At 47.9% G+C, this 21,315-nt stretch overlaps 1 protein-coding gene across 1 annotated transcript in view; it reads left to right on the forward strand.

Moving 5' to 3' along the window:
- The window catches only part of Gcn1 (GCN1 activator of EIF2AK4), a 59,495-nt gene that overhangs the window by 26,355 nt on the left and 11,825 nt on the right, over positions 1-21,315 (forward strand). Inside the window, exons 25-44 of the mRNA XM_027414214.2 lie at positions 711-866; positions 1,151-1,335; positions 2,169-2,249; positions 2,484-2,627; positions 4,229-4,356; positions 4,439-4,628; positions 4,788-4,858; positions 6,348-6,513; positions 6,716-6,910; positions 9,245-9,491; positions 10,034-10,155; positions 10,971-11,085; positions 12,011-12,190; positions 13,156-13,376; positions 15,784-15,852; positions 16,017-16,155; positions 16,243-16,439; positions 16,606-16,748; positions 20,215-20,332; positions 20,439-20,654. Coding sequence (XP_027270015.1) covers positions 711-866; positions 1,151-1,335; positions 2,169-2,249; positions 2,484-2,627; positions 4,229-4,356; positions 4,439-4,628; positions 4,788-4,858; positions 6,348-6,513; positions 6,716-6,910; positions 9,245-9,491; positions 10,034-10,155; positions 10,971-11,085; positions 12,011-12,190; positions 13,156-13,376; positions 15,784-15,852; positions 16,017-16,155; positions 16,243-16,439; positions 16,606-16,748; positions 20,215-20,332; positions 20,439-20,654 — 3,083 coding nt within the window. The remainder of the gene's footprint in view (positions 1-710; positions 867-1,150; positions 1,336-2,168; positions 2,250-2,483; positions 2,628-4,228; positions 4,357-4,438; positions 4,629-4,787; positions 4,859-6,347; positions 6,514-6,715; positions 6,911-9,244; positions 9,492-10,033; positions 10,156-10,970; positions 11,086-12,010; positions 12,191-13,155; positions 13,377-15,783; positions 15,853-16,016; positions 16,156-16,242; positions 16,440-16,605; positions 16,749-20,214; positions 20,333-20,438; positions 20,655-21,315) is intronic.

Here is a 21,315-nt window from a genome sequence, read left to right on the forward strand (position 1 = left end):
CTAGGCAAGTGCTCTGGTAACTGAGCCACACCCCAGCCCTTTGTAGCATTGTTCTCCACAAAGTCAGGTTCAGAGACAGTGAGAGGGTTGGTGTGCTGTGGCTGGTCATTGTGCTCAGAGCTCATGAGCAGCAGGTGTCAGTGACAAGGTCTGAAGAAACACAAGCCAAGCAGGTGGGTGGAAGTTACAATTGCCTTCTCTTGTGAGCCATTGGTAACTTTAAGTAGATTTTCTTCTTAGCCTAAAGGGAATGTTCTCATGACTGGGGTTGGAGTCTACAAGCTGTTCTGAGAAGAAATGTCAGTTGGTGCCTGAGAAGTATTAGTAACTCGTGATGGAGGAACTTTGTAGCTGGAACTTTACTGTGGGATCAGTGACTCTTGACTATTTAGTATCAAAAGTACCAGCTCTGCAGACATGGTACTTTGTGCCTGTAATCCCAAAACTTGGGAGGCGGAGCCATGAGGATCCTGTGTTTCAGGCTAGCCTGGGCTACATAGTGACATCATGCCCCAAAATAAACATCGCCCCCCAAAAAAACAAAGGGCAGCTATTGTGCCTCCCTCTTTGGATACTGTCACAAAGACTTAGTAATTAAGACACCTGCCACAGCAGGGGTGGAGACAAGGCTCCCACTGTTCCTGTGCCGCCTTTGTGTTCTAGCCAGATGTGGTGTCTTTGTGGGTCATTTGCTGCTTTTCTTCTCACAGGCACCTTGGTGAGCCATGTGACACTACGCTTGCTGAAGCCAGAGTGTTCTCTGGATAAATCCTGGTGCCAGGAAGAGCTTCCAGTGGCTGTGAAGAGGGCAGTGTCACTGTTGCACATGCATACCATCACCAGCAGGGTGGGCAAGGGTGAGCCAGGTAAGGGGCAAGGAGGCACTAGATCACAGGGCAGTGTGAGCTGGTGTGGGGAGTGAGGCAGGAGCCAAAGCGTCCCTAAGCTTACTGTGCCTTTGGTGTTGGGAGAGTCCTCTCTCTCTGGCCTTGGTTTTCCTTGTTTGCCTCTGTTCAGTCTCACATTCTGGGACTGGGCCAATCTGTGGGGTAGAAGTGGCCCTGGTCTAGCACCAGGTTACCAGCCATTGTGCCTGGCACTGTGCTTGGTATCAGGCTTCCAGCTTCTGTCTGCTCTGCTGCTCTCACAGATGCTGCACCCCTGTCCGCACCCGCCTTCTCCTTGGTCTTCCCGATGTTAAAGATGGTGCTCACTGAGATGCCCTACCACAGTAAGGAGGAGGAGGAGGAGCAGATGGCCCAGATTCTTCAGATCCTCACTGTCCATGCACAGCTGAGGGCTTCTCCTGACACCCCGCCCGAGCGAGTGGATGAGGTTGGCAGGGAGCTCTCTCATCCCATGGTTTGAGGGGCCTGGGAGGCAAGGGCTCACATATGTCCCTTGAGTTTTGGTGTTTTATCTATAGCAGTGGTTCACATACTAGACAATGGGCTCTTTATATAAAAAGGGGCCATGCTGCTGCTTTCATAGGTCTACATCTCTGTTGATGTGTTTTGATTTTACCATTGCTTGAGATCCTGTGCCATGTATGCACTATGTTTTATTTAACTTGCTACCTATTCATGGCTGTTTCAGCGTTGTATGTATTTCCTAATCTTAACAGCACTGTTAAGTGTCTGCATGTCTCTGGCCTATCTGTAGCACTTGTTGGTTTTGAGTTGCTAGGTTGCATGATGTGTACTGAGCTAGCTGCTCACTGAGAGTTCTCTTCCCTTCAACACTTAACAGGCTTTGTGTGAGTCTCACTCTGTAGCCCAGGCTGGCCTCGAATTCACAGAGAACCTCCTACCTCTGCCTCTAAGCACTGGATAAATGAAGGTGTGCACCACTATGCCCAGCTAAGTGATGGGTTTTGTTTTTTTTTTTTTTAGCATTTCTTTCTTTCTTGTAAAATTGAGTATCTCCTCTTACTTAGGCTCACAGTATTTCACTCTGGGAGTCGCAAGCAAGCTTCAGAACCTGTGATAGTCTGGGTTAGCACTTGCGGGCTTGGTGGTAAATAAACCTAATGATGTTTCTAAAATGATTGAGTCAGTGCTGTGACCCAGAATACTTCCCCTAGGTGAGGGGATGCCAGCTGACCAGTGGCCTTTGTGGATACGGAGCTTCCTACTTCATCGTCTTAACTTTTCTCCTGTTCTCTCCAGAATGGCCCAGAGTTGCTGCCTCGAGTGGCCATGCTGCGCCTGCTGACATGGGTGATCGGGATAGGCTCCCCTCGCCTACAGGTGATCAGCTTTCTGGTGGGACTGTTCTATGGTTTTTGTGACTCTGACCTCAAAGTTGAGTAGTTAAGACCTAGTTCTCTCTTGGCCCTCTTGTGTAGAAGGGCTGCCACTGCCTGGCTTGACTATGGGTCTTAGCCCTAAGGCACTGTGGGGTGGGTTTTCTAAGCCCAGCTGTCCAGCTCCCTTGGTGTAAATTAGCTGCTGGACTGAACTGTGCATCAATGTTGCCTCCAGGTTCTAGCCTCGGATGCACTGACCACCCTGTGTGCCAGCAGCAGTGGTGAGGATGGCTGTGCCTTTGCCGAGCAGGAGGAGGTGGATGTGCTGCTCTCTGCCTTGCAGTCCCCGTGTACCAGCGTGCGGGAGACTGCACTCCGGGTGCGTGTGTGCTTTGTTACTCTGGGCAAGTGTTGGAGCTGCATCAGAATGTCCCATACCTCAGACAGGGCTAGGAGGCAAAGAGAGGGTCAAGGGTCAAGGGTAGGTTAGGGTCTTTCTAAGCTTGTCTAGCACCGTCCACTTTTTCTTCACTGTGGAAGACTTTCCTTAATTGTCAGTCTGAGTTGTGGCTCCTGATGCAGTTAAATATAGCCTGTATCTTTTTGTTTTTGTATTAATAAAATAGTCTAACAGAAGCAACTTAGGGATCAAGGGTTTATTTAAGCTCACAGTTCAGGTTACAGTCCATTGTGGTAGGGAAGAGGGAAGGCACCAGGGACTTGAAGCAGTGAACACATTACATTTGCAATCAGAAAAAAGAGAGGAGTAGATACATGCTTGTCTGTGCTCAGCTTGCTTCTTCCAGTCCCCCAGAGTCCCGGATTCCCTGCCTGGAGAATGGTGCCACCCACAGTGGGTATCTTCCCACATCGATTAACGTAATCAAGATGACCCCCCCACTGGCTACCCAGAGGCCCATCTTCTGGGGGTTCTAGATTCTGCCAAGTTGTGACTATTAACAATAACCATCCCCTGACCTAGTCCACAGGGTTAGGGTGTTTATTCAGTTTCTGCCTCTGTTTAGCTTTTCTGGATGGCTTTTAGGTTGTGGTTTCCAAATGCTAGTTCCCCTACTACTGGCACTTGGTAAAACATGGGGAAAATGGTGGCAGTATGGTATTTTTTTTTTTTTTTTTTACTCATTTAACAAGCCCTTGTTTTGAGCCCTTGTCAGCCATGTTTAGAGTTAAATTAGTAAATTTTACTTTTAAAAAAATTCTTAAAGATTTATTTATTTATTATGTATACAACATTCTGCTTCCATGTATATCTGCACACCAGAAGAGGGCACCAGATCTCATAAAAATGGTTGTGAGCCACCAGGTGGTTGCTGGGAATTGAACTCAGGACCTCTGGAAGAGCAGAGGTCTTCCTCTGGAAGAGCAGGACCTCTTAACCATCTGAGCCATCTCTTAACCTCTGAGCCATCTCTCCAGCCTCCTTAAAAAATTCTTTATACTGGCTATGGTAGTGTACACCTTGGGGGCAGAGGCAGACAGATATCTGAGTTCAAGGCTAGCCTGGTCAACATAATGAGTTGCAAAACATCCAGGGCTACATTAGAGAGACCCTGTCTTAAAAACAAAACAAAGCTTCTACCACTTTACGTCATCATTTCACAAAAGAAAAGAAGCTGGGTTGGGGAGGGGTACATACTCTGAACCCCTGAGCTGTACCGTAGGTCCCAGAAAACCATTGGGGATCTGAGCAGGTCAGCAGTGAACTGATTCCCAGCATCTGCAGACTTGCTATCCACCACCATTCTGCAGTGATGGGGATGTGTCCTACTGTGGTCTCTAGTGTATACCCGTGTGTCTAGTGCTTGAGTCTGGTGCTATGACTGCCTAACTTGAGGTTATGTATACTTGATTTTCCTTTAAATATCCACACACAGATAATGGTTATATTTAGAAGGGAGATGGAACTCTTGTGCTCTGAGATGTCAAGTCTCACAGTCTGATCCCTCCTTCTCTTCCCAGGGGCTGATGGAGCTCCAGCTAGTATTGCCAGCACCTGACACTGATGAAAAGAACGGCCTGAACCTGCTGCGGAGACTCTGGGTGGTTAAGTTTGACAAGGATGATGAGATCCGGAAGCTGGCTGAGAGGTGAGAGTCCTTCCGGCAGAGACTGCTGGAGACTGTACTTCATGCCCTTGCTTGACCAGTCCTAAATTTTGGTCTGCTGCAGGCTCTGGTCGACCATGAGCCTTGATCTACAGTCAGATCTCTGCTCTCTACTGATCGAAGATGTGATCTACCACGAGGTAGCTGTGAGGCAGGCTGGGGCTGAAGCTCTTTCCCAGGCAGTGGCACAGTACCAGCGGCAGGCAGCAGAGGTTATGGGCAGACTCATGGAGATCTACCAGGAGAAGCTCTATGTGAGTGAGCTGGGCAGCTGCTGTGCTCTGGGACAGGGGAAGTGAGTGGGTGGTCTTTTGTTCAGTTTGTGTAATGGTTCAGGGGTCCAGGCCATTGGTCTGCCTGCTCCTGGGGTAAGGGAGAGCATTGCTGGGCATTTAGCCTCTTGTCTGTTGCAGCGGCCGCCCCCAGTGCTGGATGCTTTGGGACGAGTGATTTCAGAGTCCCCTCCAGACCAGTGGGAAGCCAGGTAAATCCATGTTTTGATCTCGTTGCCAAGCTTTCTGAGATGCACTGGCTGGACTGGGGTGGGTGCTGCAAGTAGGTAGCATGTGTCAGTGCTGGCTCCCCATGTACCAGCTCTGTGCCCTGGAACATTGTCTGCTCATCTGTTTGAGGAGCACACCCCTAGAACCTACCTGGAAAGCCCCGGCCCTAGTCCATAGCAGTGTGTAATGTGCTCAGCAGAGGTTGATCTCATCTCTCAGCCTCTGAAGTAGTAGCCAGAGGGTTAGGAAAGTGTCCAGGAGCAAGTGTATGACCTTGGAAGACACTTGTCACCCACAGTGGGCTATCATGAGACAGTAGGGCTAGCTTCCTGAATTGCTGATCACACTGTAGGGTTATCATTGCTGTGATGAAACACCAAGATCGAAGCAACTTGGGGAGGAGAGGGTCTATTTAGCTTATACTTCCATATCATTGTTCGTCACTGAAGGAAGTCAGGAGAGGAACTCACCTAGGGCAGGAACCTGGAGGCAGGAGCTGATGGAGGGGTGCTGCTCACTGGCTTGTTCCTCATGGCTTGCTCACCCTGCTTTCTTTCCTTTCTTTCTTTCTTTCTTTCTTTCTTTCTTTCTTTCTTTCTTTCTTTTTTTTCTAAAGATTTTATTTATTATGTATACAACATTCTGCTTCCATGTATATATCTGCACATCAGAAGAGGGCACCAGATCTCATAATGGTTGGTTGTGAGCCACCATGTGATTGCAGGGAGTTGAACTCAGGACCTCTGGAAGAGCAGTCGGTGCTCTTAACCTCTGAGCCATCTCTCCAGCCCCAGTCTGCTTTCTTATAGAACCCAGGACCACCAGCCCAGGGATGGCACCACCCACCATGGGCTGGATCCGTCCCCGCCCCAACCATTAAAGAAAATGCCCTACAGACTTGTGTATAGCCCAATCCTATGGAGACATTTTCTCATTTGAGGTTCCTTCCTCTTCAGTGAGTCTAGCCATGCCCAGTTGATACAAAACCAGCCAGCACACCCACATTCTCCACTCTGTGACTTTGTGTGCTAGTACAGGTGTTATATGGAGCCATCTTGCTCTCTTTTCCATTCAAGACCATCAGCTTGGAATAGGAATTTCTTGTTTCTGGCTAAGGAAAATAATTCCACTTTGCCTTTGTTCCCATCTGAGGGCCGTCTCATCTGTTTCCTTTAACAAGGTCTCTCCTCTTCCAGCCTGTCTCACACATAGCGGGGGGGGGGGGGGTTCATTTCCTTCCATAGTCAGGGAAATAGGCAGAGCGGGTCCTTACCTCAGGACACCCTGCAGGAGATAACCTCATGGACTAATGGCTAGTCTCCATTTCACAAGCAGCTTGTTGAGAACCACCTTGGGCAGTTGCTTCATGGTAGGCTGCATGTTGCTCCCGGCCCCACGGCTGTTTGCTCCACCTGCATGGGATGCCCTCGCCCTACTCTTGCCAACCCACAAGCTCCCATTTCTTTGTAGGTGTGGCCTAGCCTTGGCCCTGAACAAGCTCTCGCAGTATCTGGATAACTCTCAGGTGAAGCCACTCTTTCAGTTTTTTGTCCCTGATGCTCTCAATGACCGGAACCCGGATGTTCGGAAGTGCATGTTAGATGCAGCGCTCGCAACACTCAATGCCCATGGGAAGGTGAGCGAGTGACAGAAACCCTGACAGGGCACCAGCACCTACTGGGAATTTCCTTTGTGCCAGAAAGACCCTGAGAGGATGTAGTCCTCAGGCCTGCTGTTGTCTGCTGGAAGCTGGAAACCCTGCCAGCCCCAGAGGCAAAGCATGTGGTTCTAATGGGACCTGGAGGCTGACCTTTGGCTCTGGGGTGTGGCCTTTTCAGGAGAATGTCAACTCCCTGCTGCCAGTGTTTGAGGAGTTCTTGAAGGATGCTCCCAATGATGCCAGCTACGACGCCGTGCGGCAGAGTGTGGTGGTCCTGATGGGTTCTTTGGCCAAGCACTTGGACAAGAGTGACCCCAAAGTAAAACCCATTGTTGCCAAGCTCATTGCTGCCCTCTCTACGCCTTCTCAGCAGGTACTCCCATCTTGGGGGCCCATGAATCACTGGGGGATGGGAATCCATTGTGGATAGGCTATAGGATGTTAGCAGCTGAGTGGCTGACAGAGAGCAGACATCTCTCCAGGAAGAACATGGGTATTTCATTTTTTCATACTCATTTGCTAGAGGTTTGTTTGTTTGGTTGGTTTTTTTTTGTTTGTTTGTTTGGTTTTTTGGTGTGTTCATGTACATGTTTGTTTATATTTGTGCATGTGTTTAGAGTAACTTTTGCACTGAATACACAAAGATTAAAAGAAACAAAACAACACAAACAACCCAGCTGTGCCGTGGTGATGCACACCTTTAATCCCAGTACTCGGGGCAGAGGCAAACGATTTCTGTGAGTTCAAGGCCAGCCTGGTCTACAAAGTTAGTTCTAGGACAGCCAAGGCTACACAGAGAAACCCTGTCTTGAAAGAAACAAACAAACAGTCCAGACAACAGTCAGCACAGGGATGTACTGCTTTAATACCAGCAGGTGCAGCTGTTGAGTTTGAGGCTAATGTGATAAGATTTGCATAGAGCAAACCAAGCCAGATAGTGCTATGTATTGAGACTTTATCTGAAAAAATAAAACTAACCAACAAACCAGACAGGCCCCATTTGTGTTGTGCTTTGTGGCCCTTTCAGGTGCTGGTGACATGTTGCAGGTACCTTTAAGGCTTCTCAACAATAGTGTGTAAAGAGTTTTTCATGGCCTGGTGGTGGTGGTGCACCTCAAAAAAACAAAAAAAAATAAAAAATAAAAACAGATTTGCAAATCAAATGTTAGTGGTAATCAACCATACATTTTCAAAACAGTTCCTTGGTATACCCTGATTTTCATTATTTACTAAGGATGAGAATAGATTTTGTACTAATGAGAAGGATGTGCTTATTTAATTTTGGGGGGTGGGGGTTTGAGACAGGGTTTTTCTGTGGCTTTGGAGGCTGTCTTGGAACTAGCTCTTGTAGACCAGGCTGGTCTCGAACTCACAGAGGTCTGCCTGCCTCTGCCTCCCGAGTGCTGGGATTAAAGGCATGTGCCACCAACACCCAGCTTGCTTATTTATTTTTATAAACAAATTTCACCTAAATGTTTGATACTACTTAGGATGTAGAACTTCAGTTTGAGTTATTTTCTATTTTATAATCAGTGCTGAGATTGCCACTGCGTAAATGCATGGTACAAAATGGTGCATGTATGTATGTATGTGTGTGTGTATGTATGTATTTTTTAATAACATTTTACTTTTTAATTTATGTGGGCAGAGGCACATGCATCAGTGTGAGTGAGTGTAGAGGTCAGAAGACAACTTGCAGGAGTAGGTTCTCTCCACTGTGTGGGTCCCCAGAATGGAACTGGGCTCATCATGCTTGGTGGCAAAGGCATCTCCCTGATCCTCCCTTTTAGATGTACGTTTGAGGTCATTTCAGAAATTGTTGGAAATTCTGTTTTAATATCAAGCCAAAATTCATAGACTAAAACTGGGATCATCAACTCAATTTTTATTTTATTTCTTTATTTGCTTATTTATGGAGGCAGGGTCTCACTGTATAGCTCAGGCTGGCATGAAACATTATGTAGACCAGGCTGGTCCTGAACTCACATAGATCTACCTGATTTTGCCTCCCCCAGTACTGAGATTAAAGGCATGTGCCACCATTCCCAACTAACGCCAATGGTTTTAAAAACCTAACACAATGTGGTCCACAACTAAAACAATCTGACACTTAAACACTGAGTGATGGTGAGAGGCAAACACTACAAGTCTCTGTTTTATGTAACTGAGCCATGGTGCTTCTCTGAGTGCAGAAAAGCTCATAGGTGCAGTTAGACACGGCCATTGCCTGCACAGGGTGGTCTCAATGGAAGCTGAGGTGCTGCAGCAGGGTTCACTGCTGGTGGGTGGTGTGACAGCACACTCAGGACAGTGCATTGTGTGTTCAGAACCAACAGTGAAGTCATCAGAGGTGACATTTGAGTTAGTTTTTAGTTATTGCACATTCAGAAGTCTCTACTGTTTCCTAATTTCTCACAACCCTGACATTGATTTATGATGCAGTCCCATGTGGGGTTGTGAACCACAGTTTAAGAAGCTGTGGTTTAGACCAGAAATAGCACTATAGGGTTGCTGTTCTTGTCTCTGATTGCAGTATGTTCCCTATGGAACATGTGTGTTGTAATGAGTATATGGGAAACACTGCTTCTCTGATGCTTTGACACTTGCAGCAGTGGGTAAGGTTGGGTGTGAGACAGTGCTACTGTGTAGGCCCCAAGGAACAACTGTCATTGAGCTGTTTGCACTAATGAGATGGCCCCTCCCACAGGTCCAGGAGTCTGTTGCCAGCTGCTTGCCACCTCTTGTCCCTGCTGTCAAGGAGGACGCTGGGGGCATGATTCAGCGGCTCATGCAGCAGCTGCTGGAGTCAGACAAGTATGCAGAGCGTAAAGGGGCTGCATATGGGCTGGCGGGCCTGGTGAAAGGCCTGGGCATCCTCTCCCTGAAGCAGCAGGAAATGATGGCTGCACTGACTGACGCCATCCAGGATAAGAAGAATTTCCGAAGGCGAGAGGGTGAGTGTCCCTAAGTTGGTGCCTGTGCCTCAGAGCAAGGGAGGAGGGACTGTGTGACCCATCCCAGCCCTGTCTGTGGTGGGGTGGCCTGCACTTTCTCCCTTATTCTTTCTTGCACTGCAGGGGGCTGAATCCCAGGCCCCACCTGTGCTAGGCAGGCTACTCTACTGCTGCACTACACACCAGCCCTTCTTATTTTAATATTTCAGATATTTCAGGGTAAGGATTCCTTAAGTTGTCAAGCATAAGCTACAACTTGGTGGTCCGCCTTCCTCAGACTCCAGAGTGCTAGGCTTGTCTTTCTACCTACTTTCTAACTTGTAATGGAGTGCCTTGGCTGAGCAAAGGAAGCCTGACCTTTCCAGTTGTTGGTGCCAGGAAGTGTTGGAAACTCCTGCCTGTTGCACTCTGCCACACCCCTGCCCTTGAGTACTAAGACAGGCTGTTGTGCTTCAGTCCTATAGCCACCATAGCCTGAGGAGGCACCAGGGGAATGCTGGCTCTTGTATTCCTAGCGCTGTCTGTTGTCCTCTTCTCCCCAGGAGCTCTGTTTGCCTTTGAGATGCTGTGCACCATGTTGGGGAAGCTCTTTGAGCCCTATGTGGTCCATGTGCTGCCCCATCTGCTGCTGTGCTTTGGGGATGGAAACCAGTACGTTCGCGAGGTAAGTCCAGAGGTGGAAGTGAGAACTGTTCCTAGGCAGTCTTGGTCAGGGAGGTGTCTAAGTGGGTTCCAGCCCCCACTGCCAGCGGCCCTTCAACTTGTACCTGGGACACTGGTTACTGCTTTGGTTTTCTCTCTGGTTCCCTTACACATTGAAGATTTTATTTGCGTGTGCATGTGTGTTATCTAGTTGTCTATGAGAGCATGTACATGTGTGTACTAGGAGCTAGAAGATATCCTCCATCACCTTTCACCTATTCCTTTTGAGGTAGTGCTTTCCCTGAACTGGGGGGCTTATACTTTCTCAGCTAGGCTGGAAGCCAGTAATCCCCAGTGACCCTGTCTCTTACCCTTTCAGAGCTAGCTAGGTATAGGCATGTGTGTGAAGGGCCTGGCTGACTGCATGGTGCTGGAATCCAATCTCTGGTCCTCAGATTGCTAAACAAGTTGCTTTTTTTCTTTTTCTTTCCCTAAGATAGTGTCTCTCTGTGTAGCTTTGGCTGTCCTGGAATTCACTTTGTAGACTAGGTTGGCCTCGAACTCAGAGATCTGTCTGCCTCGGCTTCCCAAGTCCTGGGATTGAAGGCATGAACCACCACCGCCTGGCCCAAAGCAAGTTGCTCTTAACTGCTGAGCCATCTCTCCAGCTCCTAGTACTGAAGCTTTTTAAGATGCATTTTTGGCTGTTCCTCTGGACCTGGGCACGGGTCTGACACAACTACAGTCTTGGTCAGTGTAGGGACACTAGGGCTAGTGTCAGGCCTTGATGCTTGCCCAGGCAAGGAGGCCCCTGAATGTCTTCTCTCCTCCCTTGAGGCTGCAGATGATTGTGCCAAAGCTGTGATGAGCAACTTGAGTGCTCATGGTGTGAAGTTGGTGCTCCCGTCCTTGTTAGCTGCCTTGGAGGAGGAATCCTGGCGGACTAAAGCTGGTGAGGCCACTCCCCTCTGTTTCAGTCTCAGCTTCCTGCTCTGAGAATGACTCTCAGCAGGGAGGCAGGTCTTCACAGCTCCTGTTTGAGGACATGGTAGAGTAGCTCAGTCATGCTGTCTGTCACATAGAAGCTGTAGCTCTGAGGAAATCCTGAGCTTGGAAGCTATGATCTGGAACTTTCTAGAACAAGCAGACTAGAGCTATTCTGGTTGGGAGGGTCAAGACCTGGAGCCTTCCTGCATGACCTCCCTTCTGTTCCTTCAGGCTTTGCCTCAGTTTCAAACAGTGCAAATATGAGATGAAGAAACCGAGGCCAGGGAAATGCAGGCATTAAACTAGGTCTCCCTGTTGTAGCCCTGCTGTCCTAGTCAGATCACTACTGCTGTGATAAATACCATGGCCAGAAGAAATTTGGAATTCTAGTCAATCACTAAGGGAAGTCAGGGCAGGATCCTGGAGGCAGGAGCCGGTGCAGAGGCCATGGAGGGTGCTGCTTGCTGGCTTGTTCCTCATGGCTTGTTCAGCCTGCTTTCTTATAGCACCCAAGACTAACCTGCCTAGGCATGGCACCATCCACAGTGATCTGGGCCCTCCCATGTCAATCACTAATTAAGAAAATGTACTAAGGCTGGCCTATGGGCAAATTTTATGAGGCATTTTCTCGATTGAGATTCTGTCTTACCAAATGACTCTTACTTGTGTCAAGTTAACAGTAAACTAGCCAGGATACCCATCCTGGTGTTGTCTCTCCTCTATGCTACCTGCTCCTCACCTGGAATGCCACAGTGCAGTAGGCCTCTTTCCAGGGACTGACGAGTCTTCAGGGAAGCAAGCTAAGTGTCCTATCCCCCTACAGCCAGCACAGGTGTCTTGCTGGCCAGCGCTGAGCGGTTCAGTGCTGGACATGTGTCTTCTGTTTGCAGGGTCAGTAGAGCTACTCGGGGCAATGGCATATTGTGCTCCTAAGCAGCTGTCATCCTGCCTACCCAACATTGTGCCCAAGCTCACAGAGGTGCTGACAGATTCCCACGTCAAAGTGCAGAAGGCCGGACAGCAAGCACTCAGGCAGATTGGCTCTGTCATCAGGAACCCGGAGATTCTGGGTACGGTTTTCCCATGGGGCACTTACTCCAGCTGCATCCCTGTTATCTTCTGGATGTTAGGGAGTGTCAGCTAAGACCATTGCCCTCTGAAGACGAAATCTTTAGTGCTGGGAATTTGCAAGTAGTCTGCTCCCACTGGTCTGGAGCACATGTCACAATCTTCATAGGTAGGGACAGTGAGTCACTGGCTTAGAAGCAGCTGGGCTCTAAGATCCTGTGTACTTGGCTGAGCTGTGAGGTCTGCAGAATCCTTGGCAGCTCACAGCACATCAGCACCATCTGAAACCCAGATTCTTTGTAACTGTGTGTGTCTCACCTCATTTCATCAGGAAAAGAATTAGCTATGTTCTTTTTTTTTTTTTTTAATTAAAGGAATTTGTGTATATGTAGGCACAAGTGTGCAGTGGCACATGTGTGGAAGACAGCAGATCCTTAATGAGAATTGGTTCCCTCCATGGTTCCACCATGTGCATTTGAGTATTAAACTCAGTTCAGGCGTGGTGGCAAGTGCCTTTTCTGGCTGAGCCACCTCACTGGCCCAGAGGTATCCTTTAGTGTGGTTTTTGGTCTCTGGAATAGACTGGCCTGTGTGTGCAGCCTACCATCCTGGGATGATTTTGAACTTCTGGTCCTCCTCCTTCTCCCACATCCTGGGACTATAGCTGTTTCACTACACCTGGATTAGGCAGTGTTGAACACTGATCCCAGGGCTCTGTGTTTGCTGAACATGGACTCTACCAACTGAGCTACATCCCAGCCCATAAAGTGTTTCTTTTCTGAGGGCTGGGAAGTGGAGAGGCTGAATGCTGGCAACAAAACTCAGCCAGCTTCTCTTCTTGTGAAGCAGAGGTTGCTCCTTTAGGGAGGCTGGCCTCACCAGCTGAGGCACCCAGTCGTCTTGCTCTCCCTAAGGCTCTGCTACTTCCCAGACTTGTACAGACCAGACTCTCCCCTCTGACATACAGCCATTGCCCCGGTCCTGCTGGATGCCCTGACGGACCCGTCGAGGAAGACCCAGAAATGCCTGCAGACCCTGCTGGACACTAAGTTTGTTCACTTCATTGACGCCCCGTCCCTGGCACTCATAATGCCTATTGTCCAGAGAGCCTTCCAGGACCGCTCCACAGACACACGGAAGATGGCGGCACAGATTATCGGCAACATGTACTCCTTGACAGACCAGAAGGTAGGAGCCCAATGGCTTAGGGTGCAAAGTCCCAGTCTGCCGAAGACAAGGAAGGGTGTGTGTAATGTGAGGTTCACAAAGCCCTTTTGCCCCAAATAATCACAGACGCTGTAATAATTATGAAATGTTGGCCAATGACTAGGGCTTCTTATTGGCTAGCTCTGTCTTAAGTATTAACACATTTCTATTAATCTGAGTATTTCCACGTGGTCTTATCTTACTGGAGAAGGGTCCAGTGTGTCCTACCTTCCTGGTCTCACATGGCATCCCCTGTCTGCCTTCACTTCCCAGAATTCTCACCTCCTAGTCCAGCCTATCTCCCTGCCTCTATTTGCCACAGTGTTTTATTGATCAACTGATAACGCAACATACACAGAAGGACTTCCCCCATCGGAGTGTGGGCCTTGTCTCTGCTTATATTTGCAGGGAATCCTGGACCATTAGGGTAGGAGGTGGAAATGTGGGCATCTCCCAGAGTGCAATGGTTCAAGGACCTGCTAACTGTGTCCTTGGCCTCTACCACACACTGTGCAGATGACAGTCTGCCTTCCTCTCAGACCTTTCAGGAGTGTTCATCACACAGCTCTGAATTTCCTTCATTGAAGTGTTCTCTGATTGGGAGTGTGTATGCTTCTGTAAGCTTCTTAGGAGAATTAAGTTTAGTTGGGGAGATTTGCTTTGTTTGTTTGTTCCAGGTGTCTGTGATTTCACAGCTCTGCCTTGATACACAAAAGAAGTTAAAGTGGAGGGGTTTTTGTTGTTGTTGTTGTTTGTTTTGTTTTCTGGGACAGGGTTTCTCTGTGTGTCCCAAGCTGGTCTCACTCAAACTCACAGAGATCTGCTTCGCTTTGCCCCCCCCCCACCCCCAAGATTAAAGGTGTGTGCCACCATGCCCAGCTAAGTGGAGTTATTTCTATTTCAGATGATTTAGAAAATTATGTGCAGTGTATACCTGTAATTTCTGCACTCAGGAAGCTGAAGCAGGAGGATTACAAAATCCCAGGGGCTGGAGAAATGGGGCACAGTGGTTATCAACCTGTGGTTTGTGACCCTTTTGGAATGGGGGTTTGAATGACCATTTCACAGGGGTCGCCTACCATATATCCTGCATGTCAGGTATTTTATATTACGATTCATAACAGTAGCAAAATTGTAGTTATGGAATAGCAGTGAAATGATTTTATAGTTGGGGTCACCACAATATGAGGAGGTACTATATTAAAGGGTGGCAGCATGGGAAGGTTGAGAACCACTCACTTAGCTATTAAGAGCCCTGACCTAGGTTCAATTCCGAGCACCCCCATGGTGGCTCACAAACATCTAACTCTAGCTCCAGGGAGAGCGATGCTCTGAGACTTCTGTGGGGTACAGATGTACATGCAGGAAAAACACCCATACACACAAAATACTCTTTTTTTTTTTTTTTTTTTTTTTTAAGATGTGCTTTTTCTGTGAAGCCCTGGCTGTCCTGCAATTCTCTGTCTAGACCAGTCTGGCCTCGAATTCACAGAGGTCCACCTGGTATGCATTATATGAAAGACCCTGTCTCAGGAAGAAAATCAGAAAAACAACAAAATGCCACAGGTCTCCAACATGAGACAGTTACTGTTGATGTTTTCACATTACTGCAAGGTGTGATGGCACATGCTTTTATAGCGAGCACTCAGGAGGTAGAGGCGTGGGGACTACCACAAGTTCAAGACTAGTCTGGATGACATGACAAGTTCTAGGCCAGCCAGGGCCAGAGAGGGAGTTCCCCCAACTGATAATTTAGTAGTATATAATTTCCCAATAGGTTTGTGTGCCATGATTTATATAAATTGCTTGTCATATAGTATCCCATGGTGGAAGGGGGCTGTTTGTTTTTTTCTCATTTTAAGAGCTATTACAAGCCAGACATAGTAGTGTATGCCTTTAATCCCAGCACTCTGTGAGTTCAAGGCCTGCCTGGTCTGCAGAGTGAGTTCCAGGCCAGCCAGGGCTACATGGAGAGACCCTGCCTCTAAAACAAACAAACAAACAAATAAATAGTGAGCAACTCTCTTCCTCTCTCTAAACATGGGGTCTCCACTCAAGTGGTCTTGGCTCTCTCTGTAGACCAGACTCCCTTGAACTCACAGAAATCCCCCTGCCTCTGCCTCTGAAGGGCTGGGATTAAAGGTATGCGCCACCATGTCTTGCAGTTTTATTTTTAGCTTTTAAATACATTTTAATATGATGCATGTGTGTGCACACACCTGTGTGAATATAGAGGGCAAAGGACACTTTGAAGGAGTTAGTTCTCTCCTTCCACCTTGTGGGTCTTGGGGATCAAACTCAGGTCCTCAGTCTTGAGAGCAGACTCCTCTACCCACAAGTCAGGGTCCATAGGAGAGCGGGCCTTGAATAGCAACTTGTGTTGTTATAGGACTTGGCTCCTTACCTGCCCAGTGTGACACCTGGCCTGAAAGCCTCGCTCTTGGACCCTGTACCTGAGGTGAGTCTGGGTGTAGCACAGTGTCTGGAATTCCCCTCAGACCATGTGTGTGGCTTTCAGGAGAGGGGGAAGAAGGTGGCGGGGGTGGGGTGGGGGTGGTGGGAGGGTTCTTCCCTCCTCCCTGAGCTGCATCTCCTCACCATCTCTTCTTGCTTACGATACAGGTACGCACTGTATCTGCAAAGGCTCTTGGGGCCATGGTGAAGGGCATGGGGGAGTCGTGCTTTGAGGACTTGCTGCCATGGCTGATGGAGACTCTGACATACGAACAGAGCTCTGTAGATCGCTCGGGCGCTGCCCAAGGTGAGACCAGAGCATGACCAGGGCCAGACAGGGAGTATTCTACAGAGGTTTCCAGTCCAGTGAGTTGATTCCTTTCTCGTCCTTCAGGGTTGGCTGAGGTAATGGCTGGCTTGGGAGTAGAGAAGTTGGAGAAATTGATGCCAGAAATTGTGGCTACAGCCAGTAAAGTGGACATCGCACCTCATGTCCGAGATGGCTACATCATGATGTTCAACTACCTGCCCATCACCTTTGGGGACAAATTTACCCCTTATGTGGGGCCCATCATCCCTTGTATCCTCAAAGTAGGTACTGAGGAGGGAGGAAGTGAGGAAGATGCTACTGCACTCCTGAGCTAGCTTGGGGCCAAGTGGCAGGAGTGCCCATCCTTGCCCCTCAGAAAGCCCCCTTTCCTTTGGGTCTGGGTACCCAGAAGAGGCAGCCCTGGTTGATCACTCTCTGCACATCTAGGCTCTGGCTGATGAGAATGAGTTTGTTCGTGACACTGCTCTACGTGCAGGCCAACGGGTCATCTCTATGTATGCTGAGACAGCCATTGCCCTGCTACTGCCCCAGCTGGAGCAAGGCCTCTTTGATGACCTCTGGAGAATACGGTGAGAAGTGGGACCAAAAGGCCCAGTAGCTCCAGTTTTGATTCCTGGAAACCCCAGTTGAGAAATTCAGGTTGCAGAGAACTCTCAGCTTTGCCTACATCTTTCCTTTATGCAGTTGATCACTCTTGTTTCCTGCAGCACAGTTGGTTCCCTCCTTTCTCTCTCTCTCTCTCTCTCTCTCTCTCTCTCTCTCTCTCTCCGGTGCATTCTTGAGGACCATCCACTTTGGTTCTTGAGATGGATCTCTCATTAGGACCTAGGCTTGCTGATTAGGCTAGGCAGGCTGGCCCAGTGATCCACCTGGCTTTTTAACATAGGCACTAGGGATCAAACCCATGCCCTCATGCTTGTGTGTTTGGCAAGTACTTCACCAACTGAGATGTCTCCGACTCCTTGTCCTGTTTTTGAGCCAAGGTCTCCCTGATAGGCTTAGAACTCACTGTAGCCAGATTTGCCTCAATCTTGCAGTCCTCCTGCCCCAGCTTCTCTGCTGCTGCTGGATTACACGTGTGCACCACCATGGCCAGCTTTGCAGCAGTCTTTATTCTGGGTCCCATTTAAAACATTCCCCTGTGCCGGGCAGTGGTGGCCATACCTTTTTAATCCCAGCATCCAGGAGGCAGAGGCAGGCAGATCTCCAAGATTCAGGGCCAGCCTGGTCTATAGAAAGAGTTCCAGGACAATAAGGCTTCACAGAGAAACCCTCTCTCAAAAAACAAAACAAAAGACCATTCTTCCTATTTATAGTTCCTACTGAGGTTTTTCTTTCGTTTTTTTTTTTCAAGTTTATCTTTTTATTAGATTCCCCTAGAATAAATTATGCATGCTTATAGCATGCATTCTTTTTTATTTTTTATATATTTGAATTACAAACAAGATTGAATTACATGACGATCCCAGTTCCCTTCTCCCTCCCTTCCTCCTCTACCACCCCCCCAACTAAAATCCTACCTGTCATATGTCCTTTCTTCTAATCTACACCTGACTCAAAATTTCTGCTCCCTCATGACCTCTGCATCCTTCCTTTTCTTCCTTTCTCACTCTCGTAGCTTCCTCCTCCCTCTTCCCATGTTCACAATTTGCTCAGGGGATGGTGACCCTTTCCCCTTCTCCAGGGGACAAAGTTTGTCTCTTTTAGGGTCTTCCTTGTTTACTAGTTTCTCTGGCAGTGTGGATTGTAGGATGGTAATCCTTTACTCTATGTCTAAAATCCACATATGAGTGAGTACATATCATATTTGTCTTTTTGTGATTGGGTTACCTCGCTCAGAATGGTTTCTTCGAGTTCCATCCATTTTCCTGCAAATTTCAAGATTCCATTGTTTTTTTCTGCTGAGTAGTACTCCATTGTGTAAATGTACCACATTTGCTCTATCCATTCTTTGCTTGAGGGGCATCTAGGCTGCTTCCAGTTTCTGGCTATTACAAATAGTGCTGCTATGAACATCGTTGAACAGATAGATGTCTTTGTGTTGTATGAATGTGCTTCTTTTTGGGTATATGCCTAGGAGTAGAATTGCTGGATCTTGTGGTAGACTCATTCCCATTTTCTTGAGGAGTCACCATACTGATTTCCAAAGTGGCTGTACAAATTGGCACTCCCACCAGCAGTGGAGAAGTGTTGCCCTTTTTCCACATTCTCTCCAGCATAAGCTGTCATTGATGTTTTTGATTTTAGCCATTCTGACAGGAGTAAGATGGTATCTCTGAGTTGTTTTGATTTGCATTTCCTTGATGGCTAAGGATGTTGAATACTTTCTTAAGTGTCTTTCGGTCATTTTAGACTCCTCTATTTAGAATTCTCTATTTAGCTCTGTACTCTACTTTTTAATTGTATTATTTGGTGATTTATAGACTAGCTTCTTAAGTTCTTTTGGAGATCAGCCCTCTGTCAGATGTGGGGTTGGTGAATATCTTTTCCCAGTCTGTGGGCTCTCGTTTTGTCTTGCTGACTATGTCCTTTGCCTTACAGAAGCTTCTCAGTTTCAGGAGGTCCCATTTATTAATTGTTGATCTCAGTGTCTGTGCTACTGGTGTTATGTTCAGGAAGTGGTCTCCTGTACCAATTAATTCAAGGGTATTTCCCACTGTATCTTCTAGTAGGTTCAGTGTAGCTGGGTTTATGTTGAAGTCTTTGATCCATTTTGACTTAAGTTTTGTTGCAAGGCGAAAGGCTTGGGTCTATCTGTAGTCTTCTACATGTTTGCATCCAGTTATGCCAGCACCCTTTGTTGAAGATGTTCTCTTTGTTCCAGCGTATATATTTGGATTGTTTGTCAAAAATCAGGTGTTCGTAGGTGTGTGGGTTAATATCAGGGTTTTCAACTCTATTCCATTGGTCTACCTGTCTATTTTTGTGCCAGTACCAAGCTGTTTTCAGGACTATAGCTCTGTAATAGAGCTTGAAGTCAGGGATGGTGATACCTCCAGAACCTACTGAGGTTTTTCAATGAGAGTACTCTTATTTTAAAATTCTACTTCTGGAATTTATTCAAAGACTGCATTCAGTGAGGTCCTCAAGGCTCTTTACAGAAGTTTGCTAGAAATTGTGGCTACAACCAGCAAAGTGGACATTGCATTCCGTGTCTGAGATGGCTCCAGTATGTTTCTGCCTTTGGCTTTTGTCAGCACTGGGGATGGAGCCCAGGTTTTCACACATTCCAGCAAGCTCTCCACTGCTGAGTTGTATATCCCCATCCAAAACCTTGCATACCATCCAAGAAACTGGCCTTGGACTTAAAATAGAGCATATGCTTACAGAAGGATTTGGTTGGGTTTGTTTTGCTTTGTTGATACAGTATATAGCTCAGGGTAGCCTTGAACTCACTATGGACCCCAAGCTAGCCACAGACTCAACCCTCCTTCCTCTACCCCTGGAGTACTAGGACTGTGGGAATGTGTCATCATGCCTAGGTCACATGTGCTCTTTATTTCATGAAAATGTTTATGTGCATGAATTTTTTTCCTGTGCATATGTCTCTGCTCCGTGTATGTGCCTGGTGCTAAAGAGATCAGCAAAGGGCATTGGACCCCCTGGAATTGGAGTTATGGATGGTTGTAAACCACCATGTGGGTGCTGTGAACTGAACCTGGGTCTTCTGTAAGAGCAGCCAGCACTCTTAGGCTGAGCCATCTCTCCAGCCTCTATACATACTTTAAAAATAAGTTTATTCTTCTTTTTCCCCTTGAACCCAGGATTGAACCCAGGATGTCCTACATATTGGGCAAGTGCTGTGCCAGTGGTGGTACCCAGACCTTCTTATTCATGACTGGAGTAACTTGTTTACTAGTAGAAAACTTGGGAATTGCAGGGGGTAGTGTGAGCAGATGAAGCTTGTCTTCCAGTCCCCATGCAGAGATAGCCACAATGTTCTGGGTACATTCCTTGCAGTCTTAAGTCTGTAGTGCTGGGTCAGACCCTCACACTGTCCTTGAAGCTGTTGTATGAGTCTGCTTTTGGTTTTAGGTTCAGCTCTGTTCAACTCCTTGGAGACCTCCTGTTCCACATCTCCGGGGTTACTGGGAAAATGACCACAGAGACAGCCTCTGAGGATGATAACTTTGGAACTGCTCAGTCTAACAAGGTGAGGACCTGGCATTGGGTTCCTCCCTGTGCTGTGGGAGCGATGCCCTGATACCCTGCACTGGAGGCTTCACCACTCTGTTTTTGTCTGCTCCTGTGGGTTACAGGCAATCATCACTGCCCTGGGGGTCGATCGTCGGAACCGGGTCCTGGCAGGGCTCTACATGGGCCGCTCAGACACCCAGCTGGTAGTAAGGCAGGCGTCACTGCATGTGTGGAAGATTGTTGTTTCCAATACCCCCCGCACCCTGCGTGAGATCCTGCCCACTCTCTTTGGCCTCCTGCTGGGTTTTCTGGCTAGTACCTGTGCAGATAAGAGAACGGTGAGTTTGCTGGGCCCCAAGGTCCGTTTTCTAGAGCCTAGGGAGCTGGATTTATAGGTTGAGGGGGTCACAGTGTCCCCTATGTAACAGGGGAGCATTTAGTTATTTAGTCGTTCAGCAAATACTGTGTGCCATGCTGTGGCCTAGTGTCTGTGGACACAGTGGAAAAGAGAAGGAGCCTCTTCCTTATCCTTGTTAATGAGATGTGTGTTGATCAGATAGTCACATGCATGTGTCAGATGTGCTTGTGGATAAATGCAACTCAGACTCGTGGCCACAGTAAGGAAGGGCACATGGCCCAGAGAGGGTCAGCAAATGCTTCTCACAGAATGCGGGGTTTGGGACGAACAGTTGGTAAACACTGACCAGCTGGAGAGGTAGGGAAGACAGCACCAGAACTGCCCCATGGATCTGCTTTAGATGCAGAGGCCCTGTGATAAGACATGACCTCTGGAAGGCCAGGGTAAGGCTGGTATGCTGAGCGGAGAGAGTCAGGGATCAGTGGCTGGACTGACTGGAGAGAGTCAGTCCCGGTCTGGACTGACAGTTCACTTCAGCCTGTCTCCTTTGACCCACTTCCAATATCTGAGCAAATTGTGTGTTTAGCTTTAAAGAAGGGTTTGTATGAGGCCTCAAAAATTAATCTTTTTCCTTAAATTAT

This window comes from Cricetulus griseus, chromosome 4 (assembly GCF_003668045.3).
Source record: "Cricetulus griseus strain 17A/GY chromosome 4, alternate assembly CriGri-PICRH-1.0, whole genome shotgun sequence".
In the NCBI taxonomy this organism is placed as follows: domain Eukaryota; kingdom Metazoa; phylum Chordata; class Mammalia; order Rodentia; family Cricetidae; genus Cricetulus; species Cricetulus griseus.